The 25,801-nt window shown below is 31.8% G+C and overlaps 1 protein-coding gene across 1 annotated transcript in view; it reads left to right on the top strand.

Moving 5' to 3' along the window:
- The window catches only part of LOC142324187 (malectin), a 53,316-nt gene extending 27,858 nt beyond the window's left edge, over window positions 1–25,458 (top strand). The window contains exons 3-4 of the mRNA XM_075364933.1: window positions 13,926–13,983; window positions 18,993–25,458. Of these exons, the coding sequence (XP_075221048.1) occupies window positions 13,926–13,983; window positions 18,993–19,198 (264 nt within the window). The 3' untranslated portion in view covers window positions 19,199–25,458. The remainder of the gene's footprint in view (window positions 1–13,925; window positions 13,984–18,992) is intronic.
- The last annotated feature ends 343 nt before the right edge of the window (window positions 25,459–25,801 follow it).

Here is a 25,801-nt window from a genome sequence, read left to right as displayed (position 1 = left end):
AGTACAAACACCAAAAAAAAAATCTTACAACTATCTTATATATATTTTTTTTAAATTTTATTCTAACATTCAAATTCCTTCCAGTAAACATACGATCCTGGCAGGGTCACCACTTGCGCCGTTCTCGGCCAACCACGCTTCACCCTGCACCGATGATGTGCCAAGAACGACACAAAAAAAATGAAAATTTTAAATGGTCTTATAAAATTATGACTAAAATTCTGAAATTGTTTGATTTTTGAATGATCTTTATTAAATGAAATTTAATACAACGCTGAGAAATTTGAATGTTTGAACAAAAAAATTTTATTAACATAATTTATCTTAAAATTAATACTTTTTATATTAGGATTCTCCCTTTGATGCCGGTCAGACGCTCGCTACATTATAAAGAGAAAGTCATCTTCACACACATTCGCTCTTCACCACATTTTCATCTCCCGCCGTTCACAGCATACCCGGTCGCCGGTCTTAATTTCTTGATAATGCTTCTTACAAGTCCAGAGTGAGAGTGCCAGTGTCCTTCCCACACACTTACTAGCTGGCCGGAGAAAAAAATAATTACCTTCCCCTTCCAACAAAGTTTCTTACATTACAGATCTCATGCGCGAGAACTTCAACATCTTAACAATAAAACACATCTACTTAATACTAGTAAAAAGCACGTTACTCATATTAAATCTAATACATTGTCATACAAGTTACAAAGTCAGCTTTATTTTTTATTCATGAGGTTTGACATGCCTCATGGTAGAATGGAGTAGGAAAAAGGTTCCAGAGTGTCTGGGGAGAGGGAAGTTGTATTTTGCACTATCCAGAACATTGCTACTGAACATGAAACAAGTCAGTGTAAATACTAATAAAATAGCTGTATTTAAGTTTACATAAGATCCTACAGTTTTATATTCTGGTGAAACATGGATGTTGAATGAGAGAAGTCGGCTGCTGGTGCGAGAAATAAGGTTTCTGAGAAGGATCTTAGGAAAGACTAGACAGAATCGTATAAAAAACCAAAGTATATGAGCAGGTTTGAACAGCAAACCCCTTATACAATTAGTGAAAGAGAATCAACTGGGATGATTTGGACATATGATAGATTGCTGAAGAAAGTTGGGAAATGCAGAGTTGTAGGAAAGAGAGGGAGAGGAAGGCTAGTGGGAAGATGGAATTAGGAGGTTGATAGAGGAAAGAGGAGTTGACTGGCATGTAGTTGGAAGGAAAGAAGTTCAGAATCACAGAACGTGGGCGACTCTAGTACATCATGATCCCAGTAGGGGAAGACACCTGCCTTGAGACAATCCTGGCCGCTCCCCCCTTGTTCCTAGCCCTGATGGGCTTTATTGGAGGTTGTCTTTTAGACCCTCTATTGATAACATAACAGTCACAGTTTGGCCTCTGTCAGGATGCCACCAATGCAAATGCCTCAGCAGAAATTTCATCAGTGTATTTACATAACCTATTATCACCTTTTTGTGTGGCTTCTTCCAACCATGACCAACTACCATAACTTGCAACACTCAAATGTCAAATTAACCAATTCGCGGAACTGCAATTCTCTTGTCTTCCTCTAATACTGAAGGTTTCACTCAGAAACTCTTTCTATATGTAACTTAAATTATACTGTGTACTCTCCTTGATTGAGTCTTTAAACACCAAAAGTACTATCCTCATAGTAAAAAAACAAGTGTTGATCACAGCACCGACAATTTTATCAATTCAATTTACTCAAAGTCCTCTTGATTTACTTAAAAATCAAGAAACATTCGCAAATTTAATAAGCCTCTAATGAAAATATACCCTATCTCTCTCTGCTCTGATATATTTTCAGGAGAGGCCAATGTCTACACCTCCCTCGCCACAGCTACATCACACTGAAACAGGTACAAAGAGAAATGACTAAGTAAGTTAGTATGCACTTATGTGATGAGTAGTATGCATATGAGAAATTCACCCCTAAAATGCCATAGCCATCCTCAAGAATAACAAACATCATATGCCAGGCTTACTAAATGAAATGAGGAATGAAGTAATTTTCTATTTCTTCACAGAGTTAAATAACAGTATGCTAAGCCTACAAAGTTCAGTCGATATACATTTACAATTGATACACTGCTCACCACAGGGACTAGCTGAATAATGGGCATCATTACTTTCAGAGAAGATATTTTAATTAGCCCTACTTGTAATTAGTTTATATGGATCACAGTTTTATGAAAGACTGAAATAGATAGTATATGAGGTTTGATAAAAAAAAATATGCGGAATATTAGTTTTTCTCAAATATTTATTCATAAATATTGATTTGTCATCTTCAGATTACTCCTTTTCAGGTATAATACATCTGTGCCAGTGCTTTATCCAATCTTCGAAGCACCTCTGAAATGGTGTTTAGCTTTTTCAGTGATTTTGTCTTTATCTCTTCAGAGTTTGTAAAATGTCATCCTTTCATGGTTCTTTTCAGATTTGAGAATAGGAAGAAGTCATAGCAGGCAGTGTCCAGTAAATAAGGAGGCTGAGGCATCATAATGTTATTCTAGTTGGCCAAAAAATCATGAATAAGCAGTGAAATATGAGCAGGTGCATTATCATGGTGCAATTGCCATGAATTGTATTTTCTAAAATCCAGGCGTTTTCTTTGGATTGCTCATGCAAACAGCATAGAACTTCCAGGTGGTAATCCTTATTGACTCTCTGATAGTGATTCAGCGATTGTCCATAATCATTTTTTTCACTTTTTCAATGTTGTTATCATTTGTTGATGTGCTGAGACTCTAGGGCACTCATCATCTTCAACTTCTTCATTGACCCTCTTGGAATATGTTTGTACCACATGTAAAGCTTGTTTTATTCAGAGAAGAATCACGAAAAGCAACATTCAACATTTCCAATGGAGTACTGCACTTAATTCCATTCTTAAAACAAAATCTAATGCAAATTGTTTGTTCCATTTTACCCTCAAATTAAAAATCATTGTTTATACCAAAACACTTGTAAAATTTTTGACAGCCAATAATAAACTAAGCATCCAATATGTCTACCAATGTAAACATATGTTAGGGACAAATTACAGCAACAACAACAAAATTGTAACAATTGGACTTATAGGCCTGGGAAATATAAAAATTCCAGTAATCTTATCTTTAATTACATCTAAACAAATTACATCATAATTTATTTAAAGACAGTTAATTAAATCAAAACTTTGAAGCCAATTTAACTAACTTGTTCTCAGTTGTCTTGTTTGTGTATGTATGTAATATATATTTATCTTGTTTTTATATGTACATTTTATTAGTCTATTATATTCTTGTTACACCAATGATTTAATCCTGTTACTGTCAGATTTTTTAACAACATAATTTTGACTATTTTGTACAGAGAAAAAAATCATTTTTGAAACTATTGAATCGAACCCTTCCTTCTACAAAACCTGTCATGCAGTATAAAATACAAACTTTATACAATAATGTGATCAGTTTGAAATGTTGAGTTAAAATATAATTGCCTCTGAATGAGTGTCTTTAAAAAAGCAATTTTTTAAAATAATGTTAATAGCTCAGCAGTGATCATCAGATAAGCACTCGCCTTAGGAGAGAGTTATAAAGGTTGTTTTCTGTTATAAGTTTGTATTTTTAACAGTAGTCTGAAAACTTCTTGTTAATGTTTCATTTCTTTGATTAAGACTTCACTCTCCTATAATTATCCCTTTTTTCTTCTTTTATTTTCGTGTTCTAGTCTACCATTATTATCAGCATTTTAACAATTGATTTATGTATATACAACAGCTACTGAAGTACCCATATACTCAATTTCAAAATTTACAGTTAGATTATTATTACAGTTAGTCTAACCAAAGTAATTTTTGTGTAGTTCTGTGCTAAATGAACTGTTTTTGCAATCACTGTGGTAAAATTGACATCAGTTAACACAGTGAAGGAAATCATTTCATAGACATGTCTAACTTTTTTAGGAATTAACTACCACTTGTAAGCAATGTAAAATTTTATATTGTGTAAAATTACAATTTTTTCACTTTTAACATTGTAAAATTTTAACAAGTTGTGAACTTTCAGTAGAGTAAATATTTGAGTATGCAAGTGTAAAAATTACACTAAGTAATAAAAGTAAGTAAAGTTTAGTCAGTTGTATATGGAAGTCCTAGTAATGGTAAGGTAAATTGTTTTTTGGACATTTTAACCTGGAAAGAATCCAGAAATTTACTGATAAAATGGTGATCAGCGGAGATTTTAATCTGGATTTTTTACCCCCAAAAGAAAAGTGTGAAAAACTTAATATCTTAAGACAGTTTTTGTCTGGTTACTACAATAAATTCTCAGACCTGTATTACTGAACCAGTGTCTACATGTATTGATTATTTTTTGACCGATATTGAGAATGTCCAGCCATTTATATTAGACCATTGTGCTATGGTTTTAGAAATACCTATACCAAATATAACAAAACTAAATTTATTTCAAGATTAAGTGAAAGATAAATGACACCAGCATTGCGGAATTGAAATTTAAAAAACAAAAAGAAATGTTGAAGAATGCCACGAATGCAAATACAAAGTATGAACAATTTATCAATACCCTATTATCACCCTTGATATCTCTTATCCACTGGTCAATAAAGAATTGCATTTACCAAAGAAAAAGATTTCTCTTAGTAACAAAATATTAAATATAAAAGACAAAATGAAAGAACAGTATTTAAAATGGCTTAGCACTAAAAATGATTAGGATAAAAAGTATTACAATATAATAAAGAAAGAGACATAAATCAGAAAAATTCTATGTATATTGAGTAATGCTTCAGATAAAAGTAAGATAGCTTGGAAAATAATTCATAATAGTAGGGCTAAATGAAATAATACCATTAATACAAATTAATTTTGAAGGAGCAAAATAGGATAGTCATTAACGCTTTTCAGGTTAATAAAATTTTAAGCACAAAATATAAGTAACGTAAAACCCAGACTGTCTTTCTGGTTTTCCATTGATTTCTGAAACAAAGTTTAATAAATTTCAAATTATAAATGAGAAAAATGTTTGTAAATTTTTCCCCCATTTTATGCCAAAAAATCTGCTTGTATCGATGGTATAAGTATGAAAAATTGTTAAATCTTGCCCGATGAGTTAATTAACCACTTACGTAAATAATGAATCATTGACGAATGGAATTTTTCCTGACAAATGCAAGGTGGCTAAAAAAAACCTGTTTCTAAGAATGGTGATAATACAATTAAAGATAACTACAGATCTTTATCAGTTTTGTCAAAACTTATTGAAACGGTAGTATGTGACCAGTTTGATTTTTTTTTTCAGGGAAAATAGACTTCTACAAAAATCAATATAGTTTTTTTAATGATAAGTCTACTAAATTAGCTTTGATTTTGTAAGTAGATGCATAGATGTTATCAATGTTATAGTCATAGGATGCTTTGCTGATCTGGTGAAGCTTTTCAACTGTGTCAGCATAAATATATTGTTGGAAAAAATTGCTTCCCTGGGTGTTTGTGAAATAGCCTATCAGTGCTTTGAATTATTAACAGGTAGATCATCAGTTACCGAAGTTGCAAACATCAGGAACTCTAAATTAAACTTATCACATCAGCTTCACAGACTATAAATGAACGGGTGCCACAACGGTCTGTTCTTGGACCTGTTCTTTTCTTGGTCTATGTCAGTGACCTAGGTGACTATGTTCCTATGGAAAACCTTTTTCTATTTGCAGATTATACTACATTGTTCACTAGCAATAAAAGCTGTGATTCGCTGGAGCAGGATACTTTTATACATTTACATTTATGTTTTTACATTAATAACCTCTTTTTAAATAGTAACATAATTGATGTAAAAACAATCACCACTATAATACTACAAATAGGAATGGTTATTCAGAATATCATAGGCTCAGTGTATTTGAGAAAAAACCCAGAGTCGCCATCCTCCTACTGCACATTGTGTATGCTTGACACAGCTGGGAATGTATTGAAGAAGCTGTTAAAGAAAAGACTAGTTGCGGCTATGAATCAGGCAGGTGGTCTGTCACCCAACCAATACGGTTTCCGGCAGGGTCGGTCGATCCTAGATGCAATTCAAGAGGTTGTTGAGGTATTGCGGCGAGCAGAGGACCACAATCATTTTTCACGACGTGTGGTCCTTCTCGTTACATTGGACGTTAAAAACGGTTTCAACTCCGCACGGTGGAGCGATATGATTCGGGCTCTGGAGCATTCCTTCCATGTGCCTCAGTACCTCCTCAGAATGGTGGACGCATACCTGAGGAACCAGGCTGGCGTAGGACTGCGATCACGACAGGAGCGGCGTAGGGGTCGATTCTCAGCCCCAACCTTTGGAACGCCGTCTATGATGACTTGCTGAGGCTGGAGATACCTGAAGAATTTGTCTTGGTTGGGTACGCTGACGACGTTGCGCTACTTGTCACAGACCGCGACGTGGAACGCGCTCAACTGAGGCTCAGCCGAGCCATGCACAGAGTCAGTGTCTGGTTGGACGATCGTAGGTTGTCTCTAGCACTCAGCAAAGGTGGAGGTTTTCGAGACCAAGCCGGCCGCATCTTACCTCGGTATAATCATTGACCGGAAATTCAGCTTTGCTGAGCAGCTTCGGAGAGCCGCCGACAAAGCTGCAAGAGCCGTAACTACTCTCAGCCGGTTCATGGCGAATGTTGGCGGACCGAAGGCCAGCAGACGGCGATCACTGATGTCCACGGTGCATTCCATTCTGTTATACGGGTCGGAAGTGTGGGCCCAGGCATTAAGAGCTGCAAGAAACCGGAAGCGGCTCGCGCACCGCACCCTTGCGAGTCACTTCCGCGTATCGGACGGTTTCCGAACCTGCAGTACTGGTGGTCGCAGGCGTCATACCCATTGCTATTTTGGCAAGGGAGCGCCAGATGATCTACAGGAGGCGACGGGCAGGCGAAGACCGGGAGACCATTGCCAACGAGGAACGCACTCGTTCCACGGCAAGAGACGTGAGAACAAAGGACGATGGAACGCAAGGTTTATCCCTTTGGTCAGACCGTGGACGGAGCAGCGGCATGGAGGGTTGGAGTACTACATGACCCAGTTTTTAACAGGTCACCGATATTTCGTGCTTACCGCAATGTCATAGGGAAAGCGCCGTCCCCGGACTGCCTCTATTGCCCCAGTGTACGGGACGACACTGAGCACACCTTTTTCAAATGTGCTCGGTGGGAGGCAGATTGAAGGACAATATAGATGGATCTTGGAGCACTGAGCCCCCAAAACGTGGTTGTGATGATGCTCCGTAACATGAGCAGCTGGGAGAGTGTAGCTCGATTCGTTGGCAATATTCTCAGGACCAAAAAGGGTGACCTGGATAGTACTGAAAATTAGGTAGCGCCTTCTCAGGCTAGTATAGGAGGACTCGGCTGGAAGTAATGTGTTAAACGGTTCTGGGTCGAGTCCTGGTAGAAAGGGGATGGTTTGTCCGTAGTCTGCTGATAGTGATTGGATAATATCATCAGTGGGAGCCCGACACTAAGTGTGTAAATGCATTTCCACTTCCCTCTGCAAAAAAAAAATTATTTACTATTTATTATTATTAAAGTAATACAGGTTCTGGCATAAATAATTTCCTGATGTGAAATGTAAATAAAACAGACATTACAAAAAATATAATATATTCTGAAAGAATAGCTTTTGCCATTTACATATTTCACATACCTTTATTAATTTTTAAAAATTATGTTGTTGATATGCCACAACCTTCACTATCTATACAGTACAGATCTTTAACGTCTTCCTGAAATTATTTATTACTTGTCATTTCCAATGGTATTGCAGCGATTGTTTGATATATAGCAGCTTTTAAACGATCAAGGGCCTTGGCTGACGTTTAAAGATTTCAGCCTTTAGATGTCCCCAGAGAAAAAATCATGCTGCAAGATCGGATGACCATGCAGGCTATCGGATGTCTTTTCGTTATGAAATAAGATGTCCAGGAAACATTTCTCTGAAGAAATTCATCGATTGACTTGCTGTGTCAGCAGTGGCTACCATCTTGTTGAAGCCATAAATTTTAGGCTTGATTTCCAAGTTATTTAAGTCTTGGTAGCAAGGAGTTGCATAACATTTGGAAGTTACTGTAACCAATTGCCTTTCTTCCTCAAAATAGTATGGCCCTATTATTCCAAATTTAGCAACTGCGCACCAAAATGTAACACACTCACAGTGCAGAGGGTGCTCATGAAGTTGTGTGAATTATTTTCTGCCCAATATTGAAAGTTTTGTTTGTTAACACAACCCAATAAATGAAAACACTTGGGCTTCATCACTTGATGAAGCCCAAGTGAATTGAGTTCATTGGAACATTTCCAGAATAGCCTGGCAAAAAGCGATACAGCTAATCCAGTCATGTTCATTTAGCTGCTGCATGTCCATTATTTGTAAGGATGAATGTAAGTCTGTATGTAAAATTCTCCTTACAGTCCGATCAGAAATTTGTAATGCAGCAGCAAGTTTAAAAGCTGAGTGACGTGGAGATTGTGTAACTCAGCGTTTCTCAACCTTTCAGTATTTGCGACCCAATTTTCAATCATAATTTTCATTGCGCCTCCCTTCTCATACAATAATAGTGTATTTTGAGTATTTCAATACTAAAGCTACACTACGACCTTAATTACAAACCTTACAAGAATAAGTAGTAAATTTATTGATATTTGGCAACACCAATCCGTTGTATTGACAAAACGAGAATCAATACCTCTCTATTGTTCTCTGTCTTATGTCTGCTATATCAGACATTCTCGTGGCTTCGTGAGAAGTTCCGATTTATCTCAAACATTCTGGAATGTCTACACAAATGTGTATAAATGCTGCACCTCATTCAATTCCACCCAGTCTCAGTCAAGTCAATCCTATTGCTATCGAATCTATTGTAAATCTGTATGTTGTAATTTGCATGTTAATTTCAATTCACGGTATTAAATATTAATCGCCAGATTTATACAGAATCATAGATAAATTTTTAAGTGGGCATAAGCAAAATTATACAATAGTGAAGCATCAAGAAGTGCACAGACAAGCATGATTTCAAAAATAAAATCCAGAAAATATTCTCAAGAATACTTGAATTTTGGGTTTACCAGTGCTGAATTAAACGAAGAAGAAAGGCCCCTGTGTATCATTTGCTCAAAAGGTTTGGCAGCAGACAGCATGAAACCTGATAAACTTAAACCACATTTGGAAACACTTCATAGTAAGTACCTTAACAAACCCCGAGAATTGCTCGAATTAAAATTAAAATCATATGAAAGGCAAACATGAATTTTTAAAAAAAAGCTTTGTGAATGAAAAAGCCTCACACCATTGGTTAAAAGCTTATTTTGCCAGCTGCAGTTGAGATTGTAGAAACTATGTAGATAATTTTGCCAAACAATTGCACTTCATACCTCTATCAAATGATACTGTTCCCCATCGAATTGGTGATGTAGCTGAAGAAGATGTACAGCATCAGCTTTTCAGGAAGTTACGTGACAAATTGTTTTCAATTCAGCTTGATGAGGCAACAAGATAGCAATAAAGATGCTCATTTCATTGATTTCAACTACCGTACAATTACCGTATGATTTCATGAAATCATACGGTAACCACCTGTTACTGTTAATAATATAAGGTGTTGAGCTCTTAATAATATCTCCTGTAGCTTTGTAATTTTAGCGTACCCACCTGTATGGGCACTGCACATAGCTTAATAGCCTCACAGACGCCCTATACAGGATGCTCATATTTTTTAAATTTAAACCCCAATCGGGATTGACCGCATGTCAAATACCAAAGAAGGCACTACAGGACTTCAATACCTGGATGCAGTACATTCATTGTTACTATTTTATTGCAAGGCAAGATGGTTTTCTTGTGGGAAATTTTTTCAATGTGTTTGTGAATTAAGATATTAAGAGGAAAACCGACCAGAAGCCGAGAAGATTTGAGATAGTTATTTGTGACTGAGCTACTTGGTTGTCATATTCAAGAAATAAAATACCTTGAATATTCAACTCCAAGGAACAAATACATATATGTTGGATACGAGTGATAAAGTTAATGCTTTTTGTAGAAAATTGGAATTTTAGAGCAGAAATTTAAAGCAAAAAACTTAGAAATGTTTGCAAATGTGTTAAAACTTAAGGCTGAAGAACAACATGTGAAAGTTGTTTTTGTAACCATTGAAAATCATTTGGCCATACTGGTAAAGAATTTTAATAAGTATTTACTTGCTGATGGTAACTTGCTAGCAAGTTACGATTGGGTTAGAGATCCATTTCAAAATATTCCTGAAGGGCTTTCAACTCCCGAAGAAGAATTCTTCATAGACTTCACAGCAAGTGATGAAATCAAAAGACAGTTTAGTAATAAATTGCTCATTGAATTTTGGACAGAGGTGGATGATGAGTTTTCTGCACTGAAAACAAGAACATTTTGTATACTGTTGCCATTTTTAACATTCCAACTTTGCAAAACAAATGTTTCTACTGTGGCTGCTTTGAAAACAAAATATAGATCTCGGGTAAATATTGAAAATAACTCAGGTAAAAAGGTTTAATATTTCTAATATTAAACCTTCCTTCGTAAAACTTGCTCTGCAAGTCAGGCCTAAAGGAATCGCTAATAATTATTAAACTTGTTTTTAATTTAGTTTTGATAAGTTAATTTTTAAATACATTGTGCGGTACTGATACAATTCTATTTATAAGTGTATATTATATCAGTATAAATGTGTATTTTATTATTTATTATATCAGAATGTATTTTTTTTCTGCTTTACTTTCAGTAAATTAATAAGTTTTTTAATATTTTCTTTTTGATATGCTCGCGCCCCCCCCCCCCCCATTTAGTGTTATCATGCTCCCCTATGGGGGCATGCCCCACTGTGGTCAACTGCTTGTCTCACTGTTTCAATATTTTTAGGTGTTCAAATGTGGCCTACCTGGTGGTTTCTTCTTCAAAGCTGAAAATTGGCTCCAAAATAGGACACCCATAACTGAATTTTCTCCTTATCAACTGCCATGGTGTGTCAAAAGTATTAACAAAATAATCGCTACATCTCAATAACAGAATCACCATTTTTAAAATACATTTCAATAAGTGCAATGTTCACAAATCCACACCATGGTTGTAATTGAAATGGCAAGACTTCTGCTATAAAATGGTGCCAACACCAAGCCCTGTACTATTAGCGCTTCACCAGCAGCAGTGGGAAATCAGGGTGTTTCTGATTTCCCACTGTCGAACTCTGTATATTTCTGCATTACTTGTAGTTTACCTTAGAAGATATTTTATTAAAAGAGAAAGAAATGAAATTATATTTTGTTAGAAATTATAACTGTAATTTAGTTTTCATAATTCTAGCCGTTCAAGGTATTCAAAGTATTATATTTACTATTTCTACTTTGTGTTGCCCTGAACATATCAATCCTTAACTGGTTGATTCTTTTGACAATTCTTCATCACACAGATTGGCCTAAAAGACCATGTGAATTGTACAGCATTTGCCTCCAATTTCTACCCAGGACTTTTTGTTTCCAGTTTTCAACTTTAATAACTTCTAAGTTAGAACTAGTCTGATCCATCCATCTTGATCTCAGTCTACCTATGGGTCTTTGTCCAAATCCTCCTTAATTACAGTCTATCTATAGGTCTTTGTCCAAACAGTTAGCTGGGAAAATCGTATTAGTTAGTCTTTCTTTATCAAGTCAGTGCATATATACTAACTGTTGGAATCACTTCCTTTTGAAATTATTTATTATCATTTTTTCTGTGGCGAGCTTTTGATTTTTTCTTCATACCCATTCACCTGTCGCAGTATCTATTCATAAATCTTTTTCAGCACTTAGTTCTCAGTTGTTTTTAGTTTTTCTGCATCTCGTTTTTCTCTTGACAATTTAAATAATTGGAAAACATTCAAAACTCTACCAACTGTTACACAGGAGTATTTCTATCAATATTTTTAGAATAAAAATAGCTTCTGTTGACAAAAAAAAAAAGAAATACCATTTCAGGCAACCCTACTTTTAAGTGTAAAGTTAAATTAACAAAATTATAGTGGTTTAGACTGATTTTGAAGTAACTTTGTTTCAGCCAGGATCGCCCAAAGCAATATTTCTTCCTGGTTTTTTTTTCTATAAATACCAATAGAAATTCAAAGTTTGTAGTTTTATAACAAGTATATTTTATATATTAAGTATTATTATTTCTTCATTATCATTTGTTAATCTTTTTATTTACAAATTCCTCAACATCTGCTGAAGTGACTTTTACTGCCTAGTTTTAAACTTAAGTAATTTTTTGTTAAATTTTTAGGCTTTCTTGTTTTCTAATCTATTTCTAATCCATGGCAGTTTAGCTTAGCTCTTTTTTTTTAGTCAATTAAAGATTACTTTCAGTCTCAATAGATTTTTGAAATCCCATTCAGCATATTATACAGTTTCTTTCTGAACATGGTGCTTTTCAGGATAGGTTAGCCAAATTTGATTTGATTAATTCAGGCTTGTGTCTGGAGTGTAGGGCCATTGATGATATGCGCCATGACTTGTATGTCTGCCCCAGGTACAAAACTGAGCCTACCAAATTAGCCAGAGAGCTTGCAAGGATCAATTTTGGTTTTGATCTGCAAGTTAATTGGAAAACCAAAAGGTAATGGAATATATTTGCTAGCTTCCTTAGATTATTATCCGTGTGGAGGATGGCTGAGGGAGTCTGATGCTGTTATAAATGTATAGATAGAATAGCAACCCAGGTGGCTAGGCCCCTGCCTGGGTGCTTACATCATCGAGATAGGCGATTTGGCATCAAGCCCTGATTAGCTGAGATATTCGCTGTTAGGATGAGGTGGATGTGTGGAGAACTATGTGAAGGAATTGCAGTGTGGGGGGGTTGTAGGCATTGACTTTGCTCCTGAAAGTGGACCAGAGCAGGGAGAGAGAGAGATAGGCTATGTTTTCATTAAAGGCATATTTAATTTGTGAATTTGTACTTTGATTTCTAAGGACATCAAGAGGACTTTGAGTAAATTGAATTGTAAGACAAAATTGTCATTTTGTGATCAACTTGTTCGTATGAGAATAGTATGTTTGGTGTTTAAAGACTCAATTGAGTAATGATCTGAGCACATAGTGTAATTGAAGTTAGATGTAGGAAGAGATTTTGTTTGAAACCTTTGGTGTAGAGGAAGATGCAGGAATCGCACTTCTGTGAATTGGCTAATTTGATAGTTAAGGGTTGTAAGTTATGGTAGGTGTTCATGGTTGGAAGAGGCCATACAAAGGCAGTAGGTTGTGCAAATATACTGATGGAAATGTCTGTCAATGTATTTGCATTGGTGGCATTCTGACAGAGGCTAAACTGTTGACTATGTTGTTTATCAAGTTGAGAGGGTCTAAAAGATAACTTCCAATAAGCCCGTCAGGGCTAGGAACGTTAGGGGTGGCGTGGTGACTGGGATCATCACAAGGCATGTGTATTTTCTCCTCCGGGGGTTAGGATGTCTCTGTACTTCACTAAAGATCAGATTACTTTACTATTATCTTTCCAAAGGCTGAATTGTTCTTTGTCTTGCCTCTTTAGTGATAACTGCAGTGATTGTAATCTTTATCTCTTCACTGATGTATCGATACTGCTTTACTTCTTTAGTTCATACAAATTGCTTTAACCATTAATAAGGATTCATGATTCATACATGAGTTAGAAAAAACATCTGGTCTAAAATTTGATTGACTGTAGAAAAAAAATTTTTTCATCAAAAACAGATTATGTCAAAATTACTGTAGATAACACAGAGGGTTATGTCACTTTTAAGAGTTTTAGTAAATCAATTTTGAATTATGACTTACTTCACTGTTCTGTCACTGATGAATGCATATAATATTTGTTTCAGGGTTACAGAGATAATCCAAAAATCAATGCTGTCTATGTTGTGAAAGGAAAAGTTTCTGGTAATTTGTAATATATTATTATTTTGTTTTAACTAATTATTTATTGTTGTTTTTTTTTTAATTACTTTAGTTCATTTTATGCAACATAATTTTTTATATATGAAGAGCCGTTATGCTGTTATTTATAAGTGCTAACATTAATCTGAAGATTTCAAAGATTAAAAAAGTTGCTGGCATGGTTTAAGATAAAAAAAAGAGTAATGACAAGGATAATTTGAAAACCTGTTTCTATCAAAGTAGAAATATATCATTTATCAAAAGATTTTCAAAAACGTTTTAATATAAAATTAATATTAATAAAATAGAGAAGAAAGATAAATTAATTCACCAACAAACTAAGTAAAAAGTAAATCAATGACATGAATTTGCATTGCACTGTTAAATTTTGTATGATGTGTGAACCTAATTGGAACAAAACATGCATTTATAATTTTGTACAATTCCTGAATTACATTTTGGTTGATAGCTAATTCCTTGTAATATAAAGATGCTAGATAGAATAAATATACACATACTCACATAATTAGAGAATGTTTTGTTTAAGAATTAGTCCTTTTTTTTTTTTTTTTGAGGTCTCAGGGGACCACTTTAGTCAACTCTGGTTCGTCTTTTCTTTTTATTTTTTCTCTTGTTTGCTTCTCAGTTCTTCATTCCAACCCACCGGGTTGGTCTAGTGGTGAACGCGTTTTCCCAAATCAGCTGATTTGGAAGCCAAGAGTTCCAGCGTTCAAGTCCTAGTAAAGGCAGTTACTTTTATACAGATTTGAATACTAGATCATGGATACCGGTGTTCTCTGTTGGTTGGATTTCAATTAACCACACATCTCAGGAATGGTTGAACTAAGACTGTACAAGACTACACTTCATTTACAGTCATACATATCATCCTCATTCATCCTCGGAAGTAATATCTGAACAGTAATTCCCGGAGGCTAAACAGGAAAAAAAAATACTTCATTCTGTCAGATCTTGCTTTTCTGAGTTCTGAACAAACCCTTGTTGTTGTTTTCTTTTCTTTAATTTTAAATCTGGATTTTCTTCTTTTAGTATTTTTATATTGTGTTTTGTTTCTTAAATCTTCTATTGTGATTTCTAGTTCTTGCATATTTTTTTTAATTTCGGTGATCCAGGTCGGTGTTTTGGACATTTTCCAGTATTTTTCGACCAGTTTCCTGATGAGCCTGTTCAGTTCTGTTCTTATTATGTGTCAAATAAGGCGATTCTTTTCTTTCTAAAGTAATCTAGAGCTGGTTCTACGTCTTCATGTATCTCTTGGTTTGGTATGAGTCTCCATTCTCCCCCATCAGTAAATCATCTTTTATTTATGCATATTCTTAGAATTCTTCTCTCTGTTCTTTGCATCTCTACTGAGTAGTCCATTTTTGTATTATTAATATTTAATCTTTTTAATTTAGGTTAATCATTCATTAAGTTTTTATATTGATGTAAAAGAATACAATTTTGAATTAACTAGGCAATATGTTATTTATATAAAAGTACAAGTTTCATATAAAGAACATGAACGAACAAGTTTTGTGACAGAATGTTTCTTGTTAAGAAAAAGATTCAAAAAATATGTCTGGCTAGAATGAACTTCATTACTTCATTACTTAAGTCTAATCAGTTTTTAGGGAAGATACTTTGGAAACAATATTTCTTTTTTAGTTCTTCCATCATTGTTTCGAAAGAATTATAATCCATTATTCATTGTCATCTTTGCATTTTTATGGCCTTTTTTTTCTTTTTTTTAAGAAATAAAAAAGTTGGCCTTAGTATATTTATCCTAGCTCTATGCCTACAATGTATTATAAATTAAATTTGTATTTTGAGTTGTACAACTAACTTATTCTAACTAAAATCAGTTATGGTTCGATTTATTTCGGTGAATTTTTCTTTCAACCACAAAATTTTTTTCTTGTAATGTTTTCTTTGGAACATGTCCTTCCATCAGTCCAGTAGATAAAGGCAACACTTTTAAAAATAGCAATTTTGAATGATTTTGCTTAAAATATCTTTAATTTTCCTATAAAACTGTATATTTTTAATTACTTCATCATATGTAAAATTAGAGTTTTCATGTTACAATACTGGTTTTGGTTTTTACCCCCATTTAATGTTTTTCTGGGAAAAAATTCAAAATTTATTTGTTGTAAGTAGTACTGGGTGTCTGAGAATTATCTGAACAAGTTTGATATCGAGTAAATAATTTATTTATTAAGATAGAAAAATAGGTTGTATCTTTAAAACATTAAAACTGAAAGTTTTTTTTTACTTGTAATCAAACATTCAATATATGCACCATAAGTAATTCACAAAATATCCAACCGGTATCAATTTCATGCCATATTCGTTGTAACATATCCACATCTATGAGTTTGAATGCATTAATCCTCTCCTTAAGATCATCAGTATTGACTACTGAGTTTTGTATACAATATCCTTGATGAAACCCCATAAGAAAAAAAATCATGTGAAATTTTACCCGGTGAGTGAGGTGGCCAAACGATTAGTCAATCGCGTTCAATCCAGCAATTTGGGAATGTATGGGATTCACACACTAATAAACCCCAATGTGGTGTCGCTCCATCATATAATTTTGATTTGTAACTCTTCAATTCAAGCTGAGGGTAAACAAGTCCAGATAGATATTTGCATTAATTGCCGTTTCCACAAAGAAAAAAGATCCAGTCACAAGATCGTAAAGCAGTCCACGCTAAACATTAATTTTTGGGCTCTCTGTAATACAGTCAAGTGTAACATGCGGGTTCTCTGATCTCCATATTCAAACATTCTGAGCGTTCACTTTTCCAGACAATTGAAATGTAGCCTCGTTTGAGAACATAACGTTTTTAAGATAACAATCATCATTTTAAGTTTTTTCAATCATTTCCACAGCAAATTCCTTTCAAGCAGTGTGATCTTGTGGTGTAATATGCTGCAATATTTGTAATTTATAAGGACAGAATTCTAATCATTTCTTTAAAACATTGTGAATGGAAGATTTAATTCATGTGCTGCACTCCCAGTTGACTTCCCAGAGCTGTGAACAAAAGACTGACAAATGATCTCCATTTTTTTCATCTGATGTTCTAGGCCTGTCTGCACCCTTATTTTGTTCAATACGGCCAGTTTCTTTAAATTTATCACATCATGAACAAATACACAGAAATCTAAAATTGTGTTGAGCTTGTGTAGCTGATTTTGTTTCAGTATACCACCATACGCATTGTTCTTTCATCTGTGGATTCATCATGGTGACTGACATATGTGGTTACATATGCAATAACAGCAATTCTAGTATTTGACGAGGAAAATTTACAAGTTACTGTTAAAGAGAGCCCAACTATTGATTAATAAGATAATTTTTTTTTTTCTAATAAGACATCAAAGTTCAGATAATTCTCGAAGACCTGGTATTTTACAAATGCACCTGAATAGAAGCCACATTAATGATGGAGAGTTTTTAGATTCGTTCATGCATTGTTGCAGTAAAATTCAATAAAAATTATTCTTGCTTCACAACTTTAACATCGATATAGTTTTTAAAGAATAATATTCTATTTTTCCAAAATAATAGTATTATTTTAAATACTTATTAAATGTAAATGCTAAGTTTGATTTTTTTTAAATAGAAGAAGTATATAATATACTAAAAATATTTTTAATAATATATAATATAAGTTTGGCTAGGAAATAAATACAAATAAATCAGTATTTAAAAATATTTGTTAATAGAAAAAAATTATTAAATAAAGAGGATGTTAATAAAATTGCTGTCTTTGTTTGTGAGGAAGAATAAATCAAGATCCATCTCATCATCTTAAAAAAAACAGGTAGGTAATTTAAAAGTCCCAGTTTTTTTTTGGGGGGGGGGAAAGAAAAGACATCTTTTAAGTTGAAATCACTAAAATTCTCATCTCTGAAAGGTTACGTTTCAGGTTCACTAACAAGACTTGCTCAGAAAACCCATTTCATCAAAAAATCATGGTTAAGACTGCTTAAAAAAAACTCCTATTTTTACATGGGTCCAAATTACCCTGAATTATATGGATTTTATCTTAGATTGTCATGATTTATAGATTTTGTGCAGTAAATGTTTACTGTACAGTATTTTTGTAAACAACATATTTGAACCATCTAAATCTACTTACTATATTTTTCTGCTATGTTTTTGTAATTATTGTATTTTCCACTATTGTTATTCTTTACTTCTTATCTTTATGTTGCTATCGCCATGCATCTCTGTACAATATGTGTGTCTTTTCCTTGTCCTGGACTCAGTCGTACATTCCCCTTAGTCATTCATATGAATTTAGTTATTTTAATTTTAGATTGAGAAGCACTTTTAACAGATTTTAAGTACAAGGAGGTTCTTAACTCAACCTGTGTTTAAATATATTTTGTTGAAATCTTACTATATCAGATTTTTATGACTTATTTCGTAAATGAATTTCCATTGATTCTATTTCAACGTTTTTTTAGGTAAAATGAGAAAGTTTTAAATAAAAAATTACATTGTCTGTGTAAAAAATCTGAAGACATTTTTTACAATTAGTCTTCATTATTATTTATTATTATTAATTAGCCAATCATAATAATTTATTCTAGTCATCATAATTTGCAAAGAGTATTGAATTTCTATAAAAATATAGCTTGATGTCTTTCTGTTATAGTATAATAGAATAATTAAAAAAAAAACAGTAGAAAAAAATGATTGATTATAAACTTTAAATTTAGACTCTGAAGTCAGCGGCAAATTAAAAATAATTACCAATTTACTGACTTAATTAGGTGTTGATTTCAAAAGCTGAAATTTAAAGAAGAAAGAATCAAAAAAGTTACTCTTGAGCGTTGACAAAGTAAATTTAATTTCTTTAACAGTTTATTTTATCTCATGATTTTTTTATGCTTAGGTTTTCTATCAAATATTTCATTAATAAAATACTCAGATGTCAATCAAAAGACTATATTTTCAATATAATATCTATCTTTTCTTTACTTTATTTCAGATATTCCTAAACTTCCACCGATGCCAGATATGGAAGAATGGAAAACGGTAGAAGATTCAGAAGAAAAACAAAACGTTAAAACACGTCGTCCGAGTGGTCCACGTACACCAGATCCGTATTCAGTAGATGATTCATCAATTATGCTACCGGTATTTGTCGCTATAGGAGCATTTATTCCGCTCTTATTTTGTTTATGTAAACTGTAACATCATTGAGTTTTGGGTTGATCTAGATTGATTTATGTTATGGTGATGATGATAATATACTGTTTGAATTGGAATATTTTATTATGAATATGTCATTAAACCGATACAAGCACATATACACACATACTAGAACATGTGTTTTACACATATTCATATATAAATATTTATAAAAATACTTATGTTGTGCATAAAGTTACTTATTATTTTAAGTATTCTTTAAATATTAACTTTCCCCCCCCCCCCAGTTTTATTGTTACGCAAGGATTTTTATGAAATTTTGTTGGTTTATTTGATTGTTTATGTTTATTATTATCAATTTTGATAATCATTTAAAAAAATATATCAGTATTTGTTTGTTTGTTTGTTGGTTCATTCATATTTATTATTTTCTTTGTTGATAGAATATTAATAGTATTTATTATTATTTAATGGTATATGTCAACCATTTAAAGTGGATTATTTTATTATTTCATTATAGATGTATTTATTATAGGTCTTTTTTTGAGGTTAATTAGAAATCAATTCTGTGATCTTTGTTATAATAACAAAGATTGAACTATATAAATTTGTAATAATAGTACGATTTATTACAAATTTTTATTGTATACTGTAAATTATACATACGTAAATATTAAAATATTCTTTTTGAAGTATTTTTTTTTAATTATTAATTATTTAGTAAATTTAGTACAAATGTAATGTTTTTTATTTATGTTTTACAACCTGTGTATTATTACTTTTCTAGTGTTTACTTATTGTAAATTAAGTTTATTATTGTCAAAAGACAAATTTGTTGTTTTATTGATTGTGCTGTAATAACGCATGCATTTTTTGGTGTTTATTTGTTCAGATTATGTTGATTAGTGCACGTTCCAAATTATTTATTTTTGTTTTAGGGAAATATATAACTTTAAAAAAAAATTGTTGCTGGTAATACATATTAATCTTTCAGGGAATCCATCTCTGTAGAAGTTTATATACCTCTTTTTTTTCAAATTAGCTGATAACACTCCAACTACGTAATACTTAAACGTCCTGTTAATATGATGTAAGCTTAAAATTTATCTGTTTTTTTTTTTTAAGATTTAAGTTTTTTTCTTATTATGAGTTTTGTTAATGATTTTTATACCTATTTAGAAAACTGTGAACCATTCAAATATTTTAAGTTAGTTAACTTATTTTTTCAGTTTGATAATTTAGAGGAAAATGATAAAAGTTGTACTTTCTAACTTTATTACAAGATAAGGTAACATTTTTTTTTAAAATGTAAATTGTATATTGTAGTTTAATTTAGGATAATTATTGAAAATGTCAGATATACATACTTCGTAAAATTTTATCCTTTTTTTTTAAAAGTACACAAATTATAATTAGTTAAGGTAGTTATATAATTGTCCTTACAAATTTAGACGATTAGCTTTTTTAAAAACCTTAACTGTCCAGTGACTTTGACACTTGTGCAGTTAATATAGTTTTGAGTGGGGCATAATATAAAGTCTATTTTTATTTTTTAACCTCCTTGCTTTTGTCCAAGTGTAGGAATTAATACGATTTGATAAAATTTTCTTTTCATTCATGTTAACTTTAGTTAACTACTTGATTTTTACTCCTCCCGACATATATCTTGCTTTTGAACTGCTGTCTTCTAAGCGTTATTTATTTTTTCCCTTCATATTAACTTGCCCGTACTAGAATTTTTTAATCTTTTTTGTATCGTTAATAACTTACAGTGTCCAAGTCTTTTCTTCTAAATTTATTGATTAACTTTGTTTAGTTATATTTAATTGACTCTGTGCTGTTCATTGAATAAGTTTTCCTGTAGATTTAAGTATTTTAAAGCATTTAATTTTTTTCAGTTTTGTATTTCCAAAGGTATATGATTTGAATTTTAAGCAGGTAAGTCTTTGAGATTGAAAGTGTAATTTTTTTAAATTCCTAATTATTTAAAAACCTTGGTTCATTTATATTACTAGAATTATCCCTATACAGTTAAACATTTAAGAAAAATTCTTGATTAATTTTCAACATGATTATACGGTCAACTGTTTCTGTTAAGATACTTAAACAGTTAAATTAGTTGAATTTTAGTTTACAGACATACAATTAATGGATGTAATATAAAAAAATTGCTGTAATGTGTCCACTGCAGTTGCAGATATATCCATCGTTTTCATTAACCCTTAAGGTAAAGTCTGAGGACGACCAGACCTTTTTTGGAGATAGTTAAAAAAAAAAAAAAAATCGCATCCTTATATTACTGTAGGTCAAAAAAAGCTTTACAGTGCCATATGGCGACTATTTGTAAGCTTGTGCTAAAAATGTTATAAAATTTTCTATTACCAATATTTTTTAGCAGTTTTTTTGTAATTGTAGGAAAACCAGTGTGCACTATCTACTAGAAATATTTTTGTGGTCATATCTTATTTGAAATTTTCCTAAAGATTAAATTATCTAAAAACAGAAGTAAAAAAAAAATAATAAAAAATGAGTTTGAAATCTTTTAAATCAAAATCGAAAAACAGTTTTACCATGGGAATCATGTTTTTTGACAAGAAATTAACAAATTTTAGTTAAATTAAAGTTAGAACTGTTAGTACACAAATCACTATCAGATTGAACATTCCTAATTTCGAGATCGATTTCACTCAATATTTGAAACGCACTACTCACTTTGCGTATTATAGCAACTCGCTAATAAATATTACCGGAAAAAATAAAACAAAACAATAAGTATAGTGTTATGATCTAAATGTCACAAACAACTAAAAACGATGATAAACGCACAATGTTGTCGGCCCATTTACGTACTATGCAACACATCAATAAATACAGTATTATAAAAAAAACCAAATAAATAAAATAAAGCATTCCTTTACACTCCAAACAAACTATGATTTCATGGCCAACTCAAATCAATAACAAACGAACAATATTTACATATTATGTGACAAACATTATTAAATGTTCTCAAAAAATAAAATCATTAACAGTCGTTAAGTTCAAAATAATGTCAAGCAGTCCTCAAACGACTGCTTACTGTATATAAATGGTAATGTATTAGTAATTGCAGTTGTGATTTTATAAATTCATCAATGAGTTAAAAATGTTCTTCAACATATTTGAAATAGATTAGTTTTGAAGAGTTAGTAAATTTTATATAATAACTTTTGTGTGTTGTATATTAACAGTCACTAATCCTACTGTTGGTTTAAACATTCTCATTTATGCTGCTTTTGTTTAAATTCCACCGCTACTTGTAATTGGTTTGTTATGAATTAAGAAAAAAAAATTAAGGTTTTTGGTATAATTTATTTAAAATAAATTTTTAAGCATCTTTATCATACAGGGATAAAATTATTGGCTTGACTGTCTAAAAGAACTCTGTAAATCTGGCATTTGGATGGTTTAATCCAATTTAGACACAAAATAAATTTAATAAAGATATTTTTGTTTCACAGTTATAATTTTTTTTACTGTTTATAGTATATAATAATGCAGTTGTCATGTAATAATATGAAATACTTCTTGAACTTAACACATTTAAATGCTTGACTTAAAACCTGAAAATTCATTTACTTAGTTTAACACTCATAAATTTTATTACAAAAACTAATTTGAAATAAATCATGCGTAATTATAGTATTATTTGTGTTGATCATTTTATATAAATTATTATTAGTAATGTTACAGATTATTAATTATTGTTATTTATTATTTTATTCTATTATATAAAATTAAAAAAAATGTTGATAAATAAATAAAACAATTATTTCCATGTTATTTAAAAAGTTGAGGCACTAATATTGGAATTTTGCAGTTTATATATTAATTGTAGGGGTAGAATTCTAAAGTTAAACTATATTGTGGCTTTACTATTTTATTTTAGACTTATTGACATTAATATTTTTTGTGTTTAAATATCCTACCCTCGATCAGGAACAAGAAATAAAAACTGATTTTAGTTCTTTAAAAATCAGTTCTCTTAACTGATTTTATGTTAAGAAAAAAATAAACATAACATATGTAAATAAATAAATATATGTTTGCAGGATTTCATAAATAATTTTTAATCTATGAAGGGTGTTCAGTATTAACAAGATAAATTGATGTAGAGAAAAGATTATTTATTCAATAACAATGAAGCTTCTTTTCAACATAGTCTCCAGCAACATTTTGACTTGTCCCACTGTTCTGTGAGTTTTCTGATTCCTTCAGCATAGAACCTTGCTGTTTGAACCATTCATGTACCGTTTTTTTGACCACTTCATTGTTGTCAAACTTGTTGCCTTGTAAAAAGTTTTTGAGTGAGCTGAACAAATGAAAAACAGACGGGGGAAGTCTGGGCTGTAAGGAAGATGTGGCAATACTTCTTGAGTGTTTTTCCCATTCTCTGAGAGATGTGGGGGCGCGCATTATCATGCAAGAAAATCACACCTTTTGAGAGTGCCCTGACTTTTTTGCCTTATTGCAAGTTTCACTTTCTGTTGGAGCATGTTTGCAAGGTCACTTTTAGTGACCTAGCAAAGGGCCTTGCGAGTCCTGGAAAACCATCAACATCACTTTACTGGCTAATGAGTTTTGAATTTTTTTTGTGGGCAAATCCAGATCTTTCCACTTTAGACTTTGTCATTTGGATTTGGGCTCGAAATGGTGTATTCATGTTTCATCACAGGTGAAATGATCAAGAAGGTGAGAAAAAAGTAACAATCTAGACAGTTTGAAACTTCCACTTCAAATCATTCTTTGAGATCAGTACAAATGTGAATTCGTGTCTCTTTATGGGCTTGAGTCAGATGTCTTGGAACCCATCTCGAACACATTTTTGATAATTTAGCACATCATGAATGATTGAATGTGCAGCTCCAACACTAATATTACACAAACTAGCAATTTGGGAAATTTTGACTCACCTGTATTTGTGAAAAGGTAACATTTATCTGATGCAGCACAGTAGTCAAAACTTCAACTGGTCTTCCATAGCGATGGAGATCAATCATACTTGTTCTGCCCGAATTAAACTGTTCCACCCACTTAATACACGTTACTACAGTTTAAACACGTTTCACCATACTGTTTCAGCATTCTTGAGTAAATTTTTGCCTATTTCACACCTTCTGATAGCAAAAATCTTATCACTGAACATTGCTTTTCCGGCATACATGATTCAAGTGGAGCTGACTTTCTGAAATCAATAAAAGAGGTTATATTTAGATTAATTATGATCAAACAGCTGATTAAATGTGTTCTCAAGGTTGCCAACTTGACTCTCAAAAAGTTTCATTATCATTGGTTGAACTGTTTTTTTTCTCACATCAATTTTTCTGGTTAATTATTGAACGTCCCTTGTAGGTATCAATAATAAGTACTTTTGATAAAACTGGATAGTCTCTGTGACAAGTTTTTATTGAGAGGCAGTGTTTGGGTGTCACAGTTCAGCCATTGCATAGATTGGATAATGCATTTTCTGATAAGGTGCTTTTACTTGTAAATATTACACTATTTTGGACCAGATTATAACTGTTAGAATAAGTCATTTAAAATTTGTCTAAATAGTACAAAAAAGAAGAAATGAACTTAAGTATTTCAATAATGTCAAAAAAATGAAAATCGATAAATTAATTGAATTTTTAATCCACATTTTTAGTGATTTGAAAAAAATTCAGTTTAACTAGATTATGGAATATTGCATAATTTTGATGAAAAGATGGATACACACAAACATTGTTTGAAGGTATACTCTTAAAAGGCAATCTCTTTATTTCAAATATCATTCTTGTAATTAATTTCCATTATCAATTAAATAAAAAAAATTATAAAATATTAGGCCTTTGTGAATGCATTTTTGGTTTACTTGCTATTTGCATTTTTTCCTGTAAAAAAATTCAGATTACATGGATACCACATATTGTAAAGGTAGAAATTGTAGATACAAAACTTTGTGATTTATTTGTAATGTAGTCTTATTTTGTCTTAGTCTTTATGTATTGTTCAGTATTTTTTTGATAACTGCAAAACTTGAATATTTTTACATGAAATTAAAAGAGTTTTATTTTGTATTAAAGATTAAGACTGAAAAATATTATTATTACATATAATGTCCATCTGTACTTATTGTAATTATACATTTTATATTATTATATTTTTTATTAATTGTGATGTTAGCCAGGTGCTTTGTGGTTTTTCTTTATTATTTTTTGAAAATGGAGGATTATGTGAAATATTTTCTGATTAATAAATTATTGGGAATTGGTTCAAAACCATTTTGTTTGTTTTTCTTTTTATTTAGTTGTTCATTTAATAAATAAAAAAATATTACTTTTAAAATAAGTATTAAATAAATTCATGGGAAAGTGGCCTAACATTTATATTTTTATTGTCGGTTTTAAAAAGGCCTAATGAATTACAGTTTTATTTAGTCTTAAAAAAGTAAAACATAACAAACATTATTATAATCTGAAGCTAGATTTAAACTAAGGGATTTTTCCAGTTTCATCAACCTTTTGTTATTTGTTGCTAACTATTTGACCCTGATCCCCTTTGTAATATATAAATTAAAAATGTTGCTTGTTTGATTTATTATTTACTTGCAGATACATAAAGTAA

The sequence above is a fragment of the Lycorma delicatula genome, chromosome 4 (assembly GCF_047948215.1).
Source record: "Lycorma delicatula isolate Av1 chromosome 4, ASM4794821v1, whole genome shotgun sequence".
Taxonomy (NCBI): Eukaryota; Metazoa; Arthropoda; class Insecta; order Hemiptera; family Fulgoridae; genus Lycorma; species Lycorma delicatula.
This window is presented reverse-complemented; position numbering and strand designations above follow the sequence as displayed.